Source organism: Pollachius pollachius, assembly GCF_949987615.1.
Source record: "Pollachius pollachius genome assembly, chromosome: 15".
NCBI lineage: Eukaryota > Metazoa > Chordata > Actinopteri > Gadiformes > Gadidae > Pollachius > Pollachius pollachius.
In genome coordinates this window covers 2,010,849-2,027,191 of record NC_136948.1, presented here as the reverse complement: position 1 = coordinate 2,027,191, position 16,343 = coordinate 2,010,849, and the positions used below count along the sequence as shown (strand labels likewise).

The following is a 16,343-nucleotide window of genomic DNA, read 5'->3' as shown; positions in this document are numbered from 1 at the left end:
ACGCATACACACACACACACAAACAAACACACACACACACACACACACACACACCCTGCAGTCTGACCTAGTCTCTCCCTCTTTTTCAAAACATTAGCATCGAAACGGCTCATTAAAGCATTCCACAGGATTAGAACACACACACGCACGCACACGCACGCACACACACACACACACACACACACACACACACACACACACAGAGAGACACGCAGACACGCACACACAGTGTAGATCGAACATGAAAACAGCGCTACCTACCTCATCTTCCTCTTCTCTTCTGGAGTCAGCAGCTATAATGGGACGGAGGGATGGAGAGATGGAGAGAGGGTGGAGGGAGGGAGGGGTGGAGAGGGGGAGGGTCGGAGGGAGAGAGGGGTGGAGAGAGAGAGGGGGTGGTGGGTGGTGTCTGCCTGTTTTAGGACAAGCCCACCGCAGTGTCACAGAGAGATGCAGCTAACAGTGTAGAAGAGGAGGCTAATGTGTTAGCAATGGAGCAGCTAGCTCAACGGAGAGAGGAGAGAGAGAGGGGGAGAGGGAGAAAGATGGGGAGAGAGGGGGAGATGATGCAGCACCTTCTAGAGAGAGAGAGAGGGAGGGGGCAGTAGAGGGGCATGAACTGTTACCTAGGAAACTGAAATGATGTGATGGAGAGGGTGTAGCTGCCTTCTGATTGGCTGACGGGGTGTGGTGCTTCCCCCCATAAGAGAGCGCGAGCGGGAGCAAGAGAGTTTAGCTTGAAAACTGCTCTTAACGCCACCGTGTGGAACATCAGCCACATAGCCATGTTAACCCTCCTATTTCAACTATCTGATTCCGTTAGATTCAGCTTCATTGTCAATGCACAGTACAACTGAGATAACAAAATGCTGTTTAGCATCGAACCAGAGGAAAATAGATAATTATAATAATGTAATATCATTATCATCTAATATCATCATCTGATATCATTATCTAATATGATTATCATCTATCATTATCATCTAATATCATCATCCGTCATTATCTAATATCATAACTAACTGCATAATTAAATGCTGTTAATGTTTTTAGGCCTATGGCCTACCTAGATTTTAATGCTGCATTCAATCAAACAAAAACACCCCACTCCATAGTTGGAAAAACAAAACTTTATTTGGAAACATTATGGAGAAAGAAAGGTTGCTTTAGAGTTTCTCATTTGACAAAATGTTTATTTACTATAATACACAGCAGATGAGGTTAAAGTGGGACTCGGTTTGTACACCAGTTTGAGGAAGCAAGCAGATCTTATGAACAAAATGATGACGACAGTCTTATGTTTGATGGGAATCTACATTAAAAACCTTAAATCATCAACAATAGACTGTAGGTAGAACCTCCCCTCGTCTGTTGTAGGAGTGCCTCAACGTCTTCACCTCGGGCCCCCCCAAGAGACGCATTCAGTGGTCCCTGGGTCCGGTCCCCCGCCCACCCCAAACCAGAGGACACTTCTGGTCCCCCACCCTAGGACCCGGTCTAGAAGAAGGCAGTGCCCACCGAACTCATCACATGAACGTTACGTGGTCTACGATGATCTACGGCGGGCCTAGCGGCCGTGTGCTATAGTGGAGCGCCGTGTGCAGAGCGATGAGCGACCCGCCTCTAAGGGGTCAGCGTTGGCCTCTCTGGCCTCAGCCTTGATTCCCTTTAAGTCCCTGAACTAAGGTAGGAGAGAGGGCCCCAGACAGGAAGACCATATTCAACGTTTCTGGAGGATTCTAGGTCAGAACAATGTGCTTATCATTACACGCTCAGCTGAAATACTTCTGTGGGGTGGGTAGGTTCAGGTCGAGGAATGGAACCCCCCCCCCCCCCCCGAGAAGCATGTTGACTGTAGGCTCCACTCCCGCGAAGCTACACATCCACTCTCCATGTGAAAGCCAGCAGAGGCCTTCAGAAGGACTTGTGTTCCTCAGGTGTGAACATGGACATCTGGTCAGCGCCCAAAAGGGACCTGTTGGAACACAGCGGCTCAAGGCGGACAGTCAGTCCTACGTACGAGAAATCCAGTTTGTCCTGTTCTGGGGGAGGGCCAGGGAGGGGGGAGAGGAGGGAGGCAGGGGGGGGAGAGAGAGGGACGAGCAACAGCGGGTTTGAACACGTTGATCAGAATCTTCTAGAAAACACTGTAGGGAAGAAGACAGAAGCAGCAGTCTGTGGCGTGGGGAGGACACCACGTCGCTCGGAAACAAGAGGTTGTAGTGTGAGCTGAGTACCGCGGCGTCGCAACAATCAGCTACTTTAGATTTATTATATAGATTTATTTATATACTTTTATAGATTTCTCTCCTCTACTTTAGGGAAACTATTTCTGACTTATAACCAAAAATATGCGACATCCAGGGATGGAGTGGCTCCGTCACGGACCAGTGAAGGTTAAAACAAGACATGCTACTAAGTGACCCCGCCACGACCCGTCCAGAATGCATTGCACTGCAGTCCAGACGGCCAGGGTCCCTCTATGTTGCTCCACACACACACACACACACATTCACACACACAAACACACACACACACACACACACACACTTTAAAAAAAAAAACGACAGAAGCGTCCGCTGATGAAAAACGATACAAAACATAACTTGACGCATGCGTGTTCCGCCTTTAGGGTCAACGTTCACCAGTACTTTAACACCAGGGTTTCTCTCTCACCACCTGGTGAGGGAATTAGATCCCCTCACCTCCACCTCGAAGGCCCCGAACCCAGCCTGGGCCTGTAGTATTAGAGGAGCCCAGGTAAGCAGGGACCCGACCGCAGGGGCTGGAAGCCTTGGGGTCCCGAGTGTGCCATACCATCAACACAGTCCTTCTGGCGCCTAGTGGCTCCTAGCGGCCCCTAGTGGCCCGTGCTGGCTTCTAGTGGCCCCTAGGGATCACTAGTTACCCCTAGTGACCACTTGTGGCCCCTAGGGGCCCTTAGTGTCTCCTATTGGTCCAACGTTGCTCCTAGGGGCTCCTAGTGACTTCTAGTGGTCAATAGTTGCTCCTAGTGGTCCCTGGGGGACCCTACTGTCTCTCAGTGGCTCCTAGTGGCCCCTAGTGGTTCCTGTGTTCCAGGGCCAGGGGAAGGCAGGTGTGTGTGTGGGGCCAGGCCACGGCTGTCCCTGGTCGGGTTAGGCTGGTCCAGGATCGCCCCACACGCTAGTGGTTAACAGAGCCACCGACAGCCGGAGTGTCTTTGAGCAAATAAAGAAACGACGACACCTCCATTCAGTCAGAGACACGCACACGCACACACGCACGCACACACACACACACACACGCGCACACACACGCCCACCCCTAACCCCTCCCCCCCGTTCTGACCCCTCCTGTAGTCCGAGTGGGGGAGCCCCCTCTAGAGGAGGAGGGGGTCCTGGGGCAGGGAGTGCTGGATCTGCTGGGGCTGCAGTGGGGGCGGCAGCTGGAGGGGGAGCAGGGCCTCCACCATGCTGTGGCAGTGGTGCGGCGGGGGCGTGCCCTCGCTGCTGGAGCTGTCGGCCACCTCGCCGCCGTGGAAGAAGTAGTGGCTCTGGCGGATGAAGTCCTCCACCACGGCCTGGCTCAGCTTGGTGGTGGACAGCGTCTCGGGGTTCTCGAAGTCGGGCCGCATCAGCGTGGGCCAGAAGCAGATGGACAGGTTCTCCGCCGTCATCAGGGTGGTCTTGCTCTGTTGGCTCACCCTGCGGAGACACCGCATCGCCCCCGGGTCACGCATGACCTGGGCATTTGTGGAACTCTGCACCCCGTCGTCTGCACTGTGGCTAAGGGTGTGCCGCCTCCCTGTTCAGGTGAGCGGTGATGTGTGTGTGAAGGTGAGTTACCTGTTCAGGTGAGCGGTGATGTGTGTGTGAAGGGTGAGTTACCTGTTCAGGTGAGCGGTGATGTGTGTGTGAAGGTGAGTCACCTGTTCAGGTGAGCGGTGATGTGTGTATGAAGGTGAGTTACCTGTTCAGGTGAGTGATGATATATGTTTTAGAGAGTTACCTGTTCAGGTGAGTGATGATAAGGTGAGTTACCTGTTCAGGTGAGTGATGATATGTGTGTGAAGGTGAGTTACCTGTTCAGGTAAGTGATGCTATATGTGTAAAGGTGAGTTACCTGTTCAGGTGAGTGATGATATATGTTTTAGAGAGTTACCTGTTCAGGTGAGTGATGATAAGTTGAGTTACCTGTTCAGGTGAGTGATGATATGTGTGTGAAGGTGAGTTACCTGTTCAGGTAAGTGATGCTATATGTGTAAAGCTGAGTCAGTTACCTGTTCAGGTGAGTGATGATATGTGTGTGAAGGTGAGTCAGTTACCTATTCAGGTGAGTGATGCTTAATGTGTTCAGGTGAGTGAAGATACATGTGTTAAAGTGAGTTACCTGTTCAGGTGAGTGATGCTTTATGTGTTCAGGTGAGTTACCTGTTCAGGTGAGTGATGCTATATGTGTGAAGGAGAGTTACCTGTTCAGGCGTGGATGCTATATGTGTGAGGGAGAGTCAGTTACCTGTTCAGGTGAGCGATGATATATTTGAAGACCAGGTAGTTGACAGGAGGGAACTTGTTGACAATCTCTCGTAACACCTGCAGTCGCTCCATGTAATCTAAGATTTCTGATTAACACACACACACACACACAAACACACACAGTTAGATACACAATATAAGATACTTAATATATAGTGAACCTGAAATGGAGTGTGTGTGTGTGTGTGTGTGTGAGTGTTCCCAGGTGAGGTGGAGGTTATACAGAGTGTGTGTGTGTGTGTTCTCAAGGTGAGATGGTGGTTGTACAGAGTGTGTGTCCCAAGGTGAGGTGGAGGTTATACAGTGTGTGTGTGTGTGTCCCCAGCTGAGGTGGAGGTTGTAGAGTGTGTGTGTCCCCAGGTGAGGTGGAGGGTGGAGGTTGTAGAGTGTGTGTGTGTGTGTGTGTGTGTGTGTGTGTGTGTGTGTGTGTGTGTGTGTGTGTGTGTGTGTGTGTGTGTGTGTGTGTGTGTGTGTGTGTGTGTGTGTGTGTGTGTGTGTGTGTGTGTACTGACTGGCTGCCTCCACCAGCTCCGGGTGGAGGTTGTAGGGGATGAGGGGGTCCGGGAGGTCAGCGAAGAAGGCCTTCAGCGCCCCGGCCACCGCGTTCACCGCCACGTCCATCAGGACCAGGTCCAGACTGGTGTCTACCAGGAGAGACCGGAGGAGAGAGACATGAGACCGGAGGAGAGAGAGACAGGGGGAGGAGAGAGACAGGGGGAGGAGAGGGACAGGGGGAGGAGAGGGACAGGGAGGAGGAGTGAGACCGGAGGAGGAGAGAGACAGGAGGAGGAGAGAGACAGGGGAGACAGGGGGAGGCGTGAGACCGGAGGAGGAGAGACAGGAGAGAGACGGGGAGGAGAGAGACAGGAGAGAGACGGGGAGGAGAGAGACAGGAGGAGAAAAGAGACAGGATGAGGAGAAGAGAGACGGGGCCTGTGTGCGTGCGTGCGTGCTTGTCATGTCTGTGTGTGTGTGTGCGCGTGTGTGTGTGAGGTATGTGTGTGTGTGCGTGTGTGTGTGTTACCTTGGTCAAACTGTTTCTGGATGTTGTCCTGGTCCGTCTTGTTTCCACTGACCCGGTACAGTCCCTCCGTGGTCAACCCTGAGATACAATGGATCCATATCATTATTGATCACCATATACACACCTAGCTCCTTCTGCACACACATGTGATCGATAGTATTATTGATCACCATATACACACCTAGCTCCTGAGATAACTCAGGGCACCGACACTGCAGGGTTAGGGGTTCTATGACCGGTAACGTGTTGGCGTTATAGTGATCCGCGGTTAGTGAGTAGGTTGAGTTAGTTAGCTGGTTGACTCACCGATGCGCTCGATGTAGTCCACACACTTCTCTATGAAGAGGGGGATCGGTCTCTCTGGGGTCACCAGCGTGTGGAGTGGGACCCCGAAGTAGTTACTGTCCCAGGTCCTCCTCGTTGGGGGGTACAGGGGCTTGGCCGGCTTGGACGATTTGGGCTGCACAGAGTGATTCAAGACGGTCTGTTTGTCATATGCACAACAATTACAGACGCAGTCGCTGGCAATGGAATTCTTGAGTCTCATGCTCCTTCAACAGTGCAATATAAAAGAAAAGTAAAAGTATAAAAGAAACACAAGTAAGCGAGCTAAGCCTAAGCAAACAAATAAGTAAACTACAATACTGGACATGCATAATTAAAATAAAATAAAAATTGAATAATAGCTAGTATATAAGAATAACTAAGGTATAAATGGAAGCAGCATGAAGTGAAATGTAAACAGACATTTTTATCCAGATGTCGGCTGTTATAAAGTGGTAAGAGAGAGGGAGTATGCTTAAAGAAACAGAATGAGACAGCATAGTGAGAGAGAGAGAGAGAGAGAGAGAGAATATCTAAGAGAAACAGAATGAGACAGTAGGGTTAAAGAGAAGAGAGTATAGTTAGTGAGAGAGTATAATTAGACAGAGTATACTTAAGAGAGAGAGAGTATAGAGAGAGAGTATAGAGAGAGAGAGAGAGAGAAGTATATTAGATTAGATTAACTGTAATGTCGGTTTTCATTACAGTTGCATCTCTTCAATCCTCATAGCAAGACATAAAAAGATAAGAATAGTCAGAGAAACAGAAGGATGGAGGAATGATAAGGTGGAATACTCAGATGGCAGGGAGGGAGAAAGGGGGGAGAGAGGGAGATAAGTGAGGAGGTGGTGGGGTGGTGGCCGGAGTGAAAGAAGTAGGAAGAAGAAAGGATGAATGCCGCTTGATTCAAACCGAAGTCGAGCAGTGAACAAGCTGCTGCTTTGATTTCCCACACTCCCCAGCTCTTCAAAGAGTTGTCATGCCGACAGCAGCTCGGGCCGCTCTGATTGGCTGAGATGTGGGCTAGGCGGTAAAGGGCTAGGCTTAACACCTAGCCCTGCGTAGCTATGGACTGGTTGCTCCACAAAACTAAATCTGTGTGTTCGTAATCCCATTTGCAAATGTGTGACACATAGATGTGAACGTAAATGTCAGGACAGATCTCTAAATGCATACGTATATATTAAGAGTTAGACGGAGTGTTTACAGCTCCCCAAACTAACGCCCGTTCAATGGGGGGAAACACTCTCACCCCCTCTATGCGGGTCTATAACCTCGCCTATCCAGCCTAAACCAGCCTTAACTAGCCTAAACCAGCCTTAACCAACCTAAACAAGGCTAAACAAGCCTAAACCAGCCTAAACCAGGGTAAACAAGCCTACAGCAGCCTAAACCAGGTTATACCAGCCTAAACCACGTTATTCCAAACTAAACCAGCCTAAACCAGGTTATACCAGCCTAAACCAGGTTATTCCAACCTAAACCAGCCTAAACCAGCCTAAACCAACCTAAACCAACCTAAACCAGCAGCCAAACTGTCCTGAAAGCTAGAATGTGTTGGATTCTTCTAACGTGAACACGAACCAGTCAGGTCCCACCCACATTCACACCCCACCCTCTCTAGACCACACCCACCCTCTAGACCACCCCCACATTCACACCCCACCCTCTCTAGACAACACCCACCCTCTAGACCACACCCACATTCACACCCCACCCTCTCTAGACCACACCCACCCTCTAGACCACACCCACATTCACACCCCACCCTCTCTAGACCACACCCACCCTCTAGACCACCCCCACATTCACACCCCACCCTCTCTAGACAACACCCACCCTCTAGACCACACCCACTTTCACACCCCACCCTCTCTAGACCACACCCACCCTCTAGACCACACCCACATTCACACCCCACCCTCTCTAGACCACACCCACCCTCTAGACCACACCCACATTTACACCCCAGCCTCTCTACCCCCCCCCATTTTAGAAACAAGTTTTCCAACTCTGGGATAATAAAGTATACTTTGACTTTGACTAGACCACAACCACTCCCTCTAGACCACACCCACATTCACGACCAACCTTTTCTCGACCACACCCACGCTCTCGACCCCACCCAAACTCTCGACCCCACCCACAATATCTAGACCACACCCACCCTCTCCAGACCGCACCCACCCTCTCCAGACCGCACCCACCCTCTCCAGACCGCACCCACCCTCTCCAGACCGCACCCACCCTCTCCAGACCGCACCCACCCTCTCCAGACCACACCCACCCTCTCCAGACCACACCCACCTTCTTTGGCTCCTTGGGGGCCTTCTTCTTCTTCTTGACCTTCTTATCGTCCTGCTCGGGGTCCGAGGTAATGGCGGGGTTGTCGATGCCCCCCTTCCAGCCGTCGGTGGGCGACAGCAGGGGGTCCTCCTCGCTGCCCCGGTGGGCGCGCCCCTTCTTCTTCTTCTGCGTGGCGCGCCCCGACTCCTCGCCGTCGCTGTCCGAGTGGAAGCGCCGCTGGTAGGCCTTGGTCTTGCTGAACAGGATCTTGGAGCGGTGCTTGTACTTGGACGGCCGGCGGGCGGCCGACCTCCGGTCCAGCCCGTTCTCCTCCTCCCCGCCGTGCAGCCCCCCCAGGGAGCCGCGCGCCCTGACCATGAGGCCGTGCGCGTCCTCGGGCACGGCGTAGATGTCGTCGTTGCCGTAGCCCTTGGCCCTCAGCAGGGTGTCGGCGGGGTCGGCGTAGTTCTCGGAGCCGTCGGCGTCCTCGCCGCGGGCCAGGGTGCCGCGGGGGGAGCGGCGGGTGCTCCGCATGCCCGCCTCGATGGTGCGCACCAGGTTGGGGTCCAGCTTCCGCACGGCGGGCTTGGGGAGCACCGGCTTGGGCAGCACGGGGGGGGGCACCTTGTGGTTGCGGTCGTGGTCGTTGTTGGGCGTGCTGTGGACGGGGTACTCGTTGCCCTCCAGGTCGATGCGGTAGCGGGCGCGCTCGCTGGGCGTGGGCAGGAGCTGCACGTCGTCCCCGATGGGGCTGTAGGGGGGCGGGGCCTCCGTGTCCTCCTCCGAGTCGTAGTAGGGGTTGTAGACGGGGGAGTGGCTGTGGGGCGAGGACGGGAACACGTCCTCGCCGGCCGCCGTGGTGGAGCAGTCGCGGGACGAGCTGTCCTGCATGAAGGCGTTCTCGATGCCCGGCTTCCTCTCCAGCACGTGGTTGAAGAACGGAGTGAACACCTCCGTCTGCCGGTGGTACTGCGACAGCGAGTACAGCGCCGTGAACTTGGCCGCGATCTCCGTGGCGATGTGCTCCCCTTCCGTCATCAGCTCCTTGATGGCGTCGTTCTCGAAGAAGTCCGCCTGGCTGTCGGTGATGGCCACCATCTGCACGGGGATGACGTCCTGCACCTCGGCCAGGAAGGCGCGCAGCGTTGCCATGGAGGCCTTGCGCTTGGCCGAGTACACCAGGATGTAGCCGTGCACCAGCTCGTCCTTGCGCACGCCGATGGAGCTGTGGTAGGACAGCACCGTCACCTGTATCCTCCGCCGGGTGTCCCCGATGATCTTGTCCAGGACGAGGGTGTTGCCCTGGCCGGGCTGGCCCGCGCTGCAGCACTGGGAGTCCAGGAACGGGGAGAGGATGAGGTCCACGCTGAAGGGGTCCCAGCACATGGCGCACATGACGATCCGCAGGTCCGCCTCCGACATGTCCTTGATGGAGGGCAGGGGGCTCAGGACGTCGGAGTTGTGCTTCAGCCCCTCCAGCACGGCCCGGAGGGCCTGCTTCACCTGCTGCTCGTTGAACTTCCTGGGGAACGCCCCCGAGGGGATGTCCACGAACGTACACTGCAGCTTATTGGCCAGCTGCTGGCCCTGGTGACGCAGGATGGGCGTGTTCTTACACACGGCGTCCCTCTGATTGGCCAGCACCAGGATGAAGGGCAGCGGCTGTGCGAAGCGCTCCCTGCGGCTCTGCAATATCTCCGCCCGGATCCGGCCGATGCAGTCGCCCACGCCGTTCAGGCTCTCGATGGAGCTGAAGACGCAGAAGCAGCCGTGGGGCTTGAAGGTGGAGACCCAGTTGTGGCTGAAGAGCAGCGTGGAGTTGACGTCCACCGGGAGCAGGTCCAGCTCGTAGATCTGTCCGTCCAGCGCGTACTCGTGGTCCGTGGACTGAGCTCGGATCTCGTTGGCCAGCTCCTGGGCCAGTCCCTCCTTGCCCAGTAGGCAGAGGTTGATCTTGTCGATGTTGGGCGTGTTGTAGTAGTGGTTGGAGCGGCCGTGGTCCAGCTGCACCAGACGGTTGGCGAGGACCTGCTCCACCTTCAGGTCCACGCAGCTCTGGCCGCTCAGACACGTCTGCTTGGTGGGGTGGTAGACGAAGCCGATGTGTTTGAGGAGCAGGGACTCGCGGTCGGGGACCAGCTTCTGCAGCGCCCGGTACCGTGGCTCCTCGTTCAGCACGCAGTGGATCTCGCTCATCTTGTCGCAGCTCGGCGTGGCGTTCAGATCCAGGTCGTAGAACAGCTCCGCGTGCTCGAACAGCATCTCCTGGAAGTCCTCTTTGGCGCGCTCCACGATCTCCAGCTGGTGCCGGCTGTAGACGTCCCGCCGGTCCGACTCGGTGATGTACTTGTAGGCCTCGTCCTCCATGACGAAGCACATGACCTCCTCCCAGGGCTGCCCGGCCCCGATGAAGTGCACCCGCTCCAGGGTCTTCTTGAAGCGGTCCTTCATCTCCACCCGCCTCTTCTCGGAGAACAGGTGCTGCACGTGGTTCTGGTAGATGCGCTCGCCGTCCTGCGTCTTCAGGAGGTCGAAGGGCACGCGGCGGTCGCTGTTGTCGATGTGGTCCGACTCATCCCACGGTGGGTGCTCCAGCACCACGAACCAGCACTGGAAGTCCGGCCGGCCCCGGATCAGGCTCTGGGCCTCTGACCAGGTGAGGTGCTCGACCTCCTCCAGGTTGTTGAGGAGGTTGTTGAGGGTCTTGGGCAGAGAGGTGAGGTACTCCTCCCTGCGCCTCCTGATGTGCTCCTGTTTGAGCTGCGCGCTGTGCCGGGTGAAGGTGGTGCGGGCCTTGCGGGTCCCCTCCATGATGATGTAGTCCTCGTAGTCCGGCTGTCCCTTTAGCTGGTTCATCACCTGCTTCCACGTGATGTGGTAGTCCCGGACCGTCTGCAACACCACCTTCTCGAAGCGGTCCGTCACCATGGCGACGTGCTGCCTCTGCACCTTGTAGGCGTCCAGGTAGGACACCGTCTTGGGCTTCCCCCGCGTCTTGTCCATCTGCTGGATGAGGGCGTGGAAGCAGAGGTCCACGTTGATGCTGGTGCGCGCCGACGTCTCCACCACCACCAGGTTCTTCTTGCTGGCGGCGAAGGACTGCAGGTCCCTCAGGTGCTGCTCCACGCACTCGTCGCACTTGGTGGCGGCGAGCACGATGGGCTTTTTCGTCTTGCCGATCTGCGCGTAGAGGCTCCCCACGAACTTCATCTGGTCGTCGAACTTCCGGTTGCAGCCCTTGCTGACATCGACGCAGAGCATGAAGCCGTCGACGGTCAGCTTCCCGTCAGGCATCTGCCTCTGGTCAAAGTCCTGCTCCAGGCCCAGCTGGTCCGTGCAGATGTACATGAGCTTCTCGGCCGACTGCAGCTTGGCCGACGCCGCCCTCTTGCTGTAGGGCTGCAGGTTGGTGCTGCGGTGCGGGAGGAACGTCTGGTCGTCGATGAACTCCGTCTGCTCGATGAGCTGGATCTTACAGTCCTGCCCGTCGTCGCCATGGTGCACCACTTCCCCCCAGTACAGGAAGTGGTCATTGTTGACCACGCGACCCCCGAAGTCTATAGTGCTGAGGACCGACGTGTGCTCTGGGTAGTAGCTGTCGGCGTCCGACCGCACGTAGCGGTTACAGAGGCACGACTTACCCACGCCGCAGTTACCCTTGTCCTTCTCTGTGCCCGACAAGCCCACCACGCTGACGGCGAACGTGGGGGGGCGAGCATCCTTGTTTTTGGCCATTATTCACCCCCGCTCATCGCTGACTTGGTCACCTCCAGGAGAAAAAAAGCCCCATTAAAAGGTCATTCCAGGTCGGAGTTCATCTTGTGCGTTCCTTTGTAGAGGAGAATCCTGCCGTGAGACGGTCCCTTTCTTGGTCGATCAGCAGCTCCTGGTAGAGCAGTCACCTCCTGGTAGAGCAGTCTGCTCCTGGTAGAGCAGTCTGCTCCTGGTAGAGCAGTCACCTCCTGGTAGAGAAGTCACCTCCTGGTAGAGAAGTCACCTCCTGGTAGACCAGCACCTCCCTGCCAGACACACAGGAGTCTCAGTTACACACAAGCATACACAATCTAGATATTCTATATCTACAATACCATATCCTCTCCCTGGAACACAATCCCATGCAGTTTCTTTACACATCTTCCTCACTCTTTAAAACAGATAAAACCAATTATTAACGTCAATACGGAATTGAACGTCCCACATATTACGGAAAAAGTAAATACGTGACTCCATGTTTAGTTCCATAATTACGATTCTATGTTCTTTCATTTGTCCTCTCAATGAGAGTATTTTAATGGTGTGATGCCAAATATGTTTCAATTAGCGGTTAATGATGAGAAACGCTTAAAACGAAAGCGTTTCTCTAAAAGTGAGAACATGCGGACATCTGGTCAAACATAATGACAGACTGAAAACACTTCAGGCACGGGCATCGTTCCTCCCCCGGGAGTAAGAAGCCAACCAAGAGTTATATAAAGAAGAGGGAGGGGATATAAATGGCATGTGAATCCAGCTCTTTGACAGCCGATGACCTAGAAATGATTCGCCTCGCTGCGGGAATCGCACTACTCACTGATTTGTAATTCATCAAAACGCCAACATGAGGATTAGGGCAGGAGATGGTAATCTGATTACAGTTGAATTTTGATGGATTAGGATTACTAGTCACAGCACATCCAGGGCTCCAGAGGAACTTATCGATGCCGATGAGAAACAATATGTAATTGTCACGTCAACATTATCCCGGACAAAATAATAACATTATCATGCATCATGATAGAGAGTTAAGGTCAGGACTAAGATAAGGGATAGATGTTTAAGGTTAGGACTAAGACATTGATAGAGGGTTAAGGTTAGGACTAAGATAAGGGATAGATGTTTAAGGTTAGGACTAAGACATATGATAGAGGGTTAAGGTTAGGACTAAGATAAGGGATAGATGTTTAAGGTTAGGAATAAGATATATGATAGAGGGTTAAGGTTAGGACTAAGATAAGTGATAGAGGGTTAAGTTTAGGACTAAGATAAATGATAGAGGGTTAAGATTAGGACTAAAATACGTTATAGAGGGTTAAGATTAGGAGTAAGATAAGTGATAGAGGGTTAAGATTAGGACTAAGATACGTTATAGAGGGTTAAGTTTAGGACTAAGATATGTGATAGAGGGTTAAGGTTAGGAATAAGACATGATAGAGATGTGGAGGTTTCCTTACCAGGTCTACCAGAACCTCATCCTACCCTAGGTGCAGAGCTGACCTGGAGGGCTACCGCCAAGTCACTGAACACTTGGCCACGACACTGGTTACACAAGTAGGACTAATTCAAAGAAATCCTCAAAACCACACGACTCTACTAGTCAAAACCACACTACTCACCTCACAGTAGTCTGAATAATAAAGTGAAGGATAATTGTCTTTATAATCCCTTTATCAGCCCTCCTGAGGAGAGGATCACCCTGCTACAGGAAGCACACCTGAGCCCGAAACATCAGGTGTGCCACTTCCAGGAATATGATGTCATTGAGTAAACAACAGCTAGTCTGGCAGGTTTGGGAGCACAGCCATCCGTCTTCCTATTTGCCCACCAGCCAAACCTGAGCCACTGCCTGTGGCACAACAGGGGCCACAGGTATAATAAACCTGTGGCATACAGGTGCAATACCACCGTTGGCTACAGGTGCTTTACCACCGGTGGGTACAGGTGCTATACCACCGGTGGGTACAGGTGCTATACCACCAATAACCTGAACACATTGAGCACCTATAACGGGACCCACTCCATGCCAGAAAAGGTTCTACTAGACCAGGTCTAGTGGACTAGGTCTATGGGGGACCAGGTTCCACTAGACCAGATCTGTAGTGTACCACTAGACCAGGTCTAGTGACGCCATGTAAACAATGTGAGGATGACGGTAAGGCCAACAGCTTCAGACCATTTAATATTCAAAACAACTCTACAAACCGACTGTTCTTTCACATTAACCAGTGTTATAACTTGATTCTAAAGTGTCAACAACAAGTTAATGACTGGTCAGTTTGTATTCTAGGTCTGTATTCTCGCAGCGGTTAGAAAAGCTTCAGAAACAAGCCAAAAACACTTTGCATATTTAGTTCCACACCAACGCCTTTATTTGCAAGGTCTTTTAAACACATTTAATCAGTGGCAGGGATGCGGACGATGTGTAAAACATATGTGCAGACATTAGCCGAGGGGAGTTGTTTGAGGAGTCAGAGACATGTTAAGGCCCTTTGCATATCGCACCTCACCAAGTCTGTTCACTCCCCGTAGTGAGACCCAACAACATGTGCAGTCTGTAGTCCAGCAGGGCACAGGGGATGGTCCAATAAAGGAAGAGCAGAAGATCAGAGATCCAGATACCATAGAGAACGTTGATTCATTTACTCTGTTAACAGTACATCAACAGCTTCACTCTGGATACTTCAATGGTTAAGGATTGCCTTTCCAAAACTATTATTGGGAAAAGATTGGACTCATAACCTATTGACTTTATCTGGAGTTGTCTGGTTAATAGTTAGTCTGTTTGTGTGTCTTAAAGACACGACAACTGGATCTCTCAGCCCTGGCCGACAGATAAAGGTTGTAAAAGGGATAGGCTCCTATTGTCACTGGTCACAAATGTTTCGAAGTAGTCCTCTGTTATCTATCCGATCTTAATAGCTCGATAACTAAATGCTAAACCCCTAGAGGAGGCGTATCTCCCCGAATACAGGCTCTGAAAGGGAAAATGGAGAGCCGCTCGCAGGTTCAAGGCCGTGGCCAGAGAGCCAGGCAGCGTCCAGGTAAGAGGACGGGCTATGGGGCCAGAGAGCCTGGCAGCACGCAGGTAAGAGGCTTCAGGACAGCTAAGGTCAGAGATCCCCATGAAGCATGGCGTGCTATTATAAAAACCTACTATCTGAGAAGAACACCGAGTGACAGCTGTTACCATTGACCAGGTTATCTGTTCAGTGCTGACACAATGTGGCTGATCACCAAACAGGCTGAATAAAGTAACCTGTCACATATTGCTGTAGAGGGGTGGGTGGGGGCCGGGCTCATCATCTAAACGCTGTTGAACAGGGACTCTGGATCTCACCTCAGTGGAAGACCAGAGGAACCTCATCTTAGTGGAGGACCAGAGGAACCTCATGATGAGGACCAGAGGAACCTCACAATGTCACTTCCGTGGAGGACCAGAGGAACCTCACGATGTCACTTCAGCGGAGGACCAGAGGAACCTCACGATGTCACTACAGTGGAGGACCAGAGGAACCTCACGATGTCACTTCCGTGGAGGACAAGAGGAACCTCACGATGTCACTTCAGTGGAGGACCAGAGGAACCTCATGATGTTCAGATATGTTGGGAGTATGTGGGGAAACCGTACATTTGAAGCTCATTTGAACCCATCACCTCGTTGTGCTGCTTCGTGGCGGTGGGGTGAAAGAGCTGCTATCTGCGCCAATGCACCAGGAGATATCAACAACGAAACGCCACATCTAATTTCGTTCTTCCTAAGAAACCCAGAAAGCCAGGTCTGGCCTATCCCCCCGCTGGGATACGCTAGCTGGGTAGCCTAGCCTCAGCCTGCTGGCTAGCAGCAGCTAGCCCCAAAATACGGTGAAACGGAGCTTAAATAAACCCCAACCGGCCGGTACACGTCTCACATCTCACTTATACCCCAAACTATCTCATATGTATATCATATATACATCATAGATATGCTACACCCTTCTAGACACGGCCCTCAAGTCACGAATTTGGGGAAAATGGCAGTTAGCAACCAGAGCTAACAGCAGAGTGTCTGCGGTCCTCCAAACCCACCTAACATGGTCGCTCCAGCTCTCCTGCACCGCGGAGAGGCGGCGGCGGCGCCCGGGAGCCGCGCTGCTCGGCCCGGGGAAGTCGTCACACGTCCCGGGTGGCTGTCACACGTCCCGGCTGGCGGTCCGGCTGGAACAGGGCATCCCAACAGTACAGAACGGGCCGTTTTCATGTATTTCTTGATGTTGGTGGTATGCGATGTAATCCGAAACCCTGACTGTCTCTCTTTCTGCTCCCTCCCCTCTCGCTCTCTCTCTCTCTCTCTCCCTCCCTCGCTCTCGCTCTCCCTCTCGCTCTTTCACTCTCTCTCTCTCTCTCTGCGCCTCCTCTCTCGACTCAAGTCTCTCTTTCGCTACTTCTCCCTGTAACTT

The 16,343-nt window shown here is 53.0% G+C and overlaps 1 protein-coding gene across 1 annotated transcript; it reads right to left on the bottom strand.

Annotated features, from left to right (window-relative positions):
• Positions 1-1,115: 1,115 nt before the first annotated feature.
• arhgap5 (Rho GTPase activating protein 5) lies at positions 1,116-16,198 on the bottom strand. The gene is made up of 7 exons (XM_079752613.1): positions 15,973-16,198; positions 8,173-12,170; positions 5,848-6,001; positions 5,542-5,619; positions 5,030-5,161; positions 4,498-4,603; positions 1,116-3,686 (listed from the first exon to the last, which is right to left on the bottom strand). Exons 2-7 carry the CDS (start codon positions 11,884-11,886, stop codon positions 3,362-3,364), a joined length of 4,509 nt encoding a protein of 1,502 aa, XP_079608739.1. The 5' UTR covers positions 11,887-12,170; positions 15,973-16,198; the 3' UTR covers positions 1,116-3,361.
• Positions 16,199-16,343: the final 145 nt, after the last annotated feature.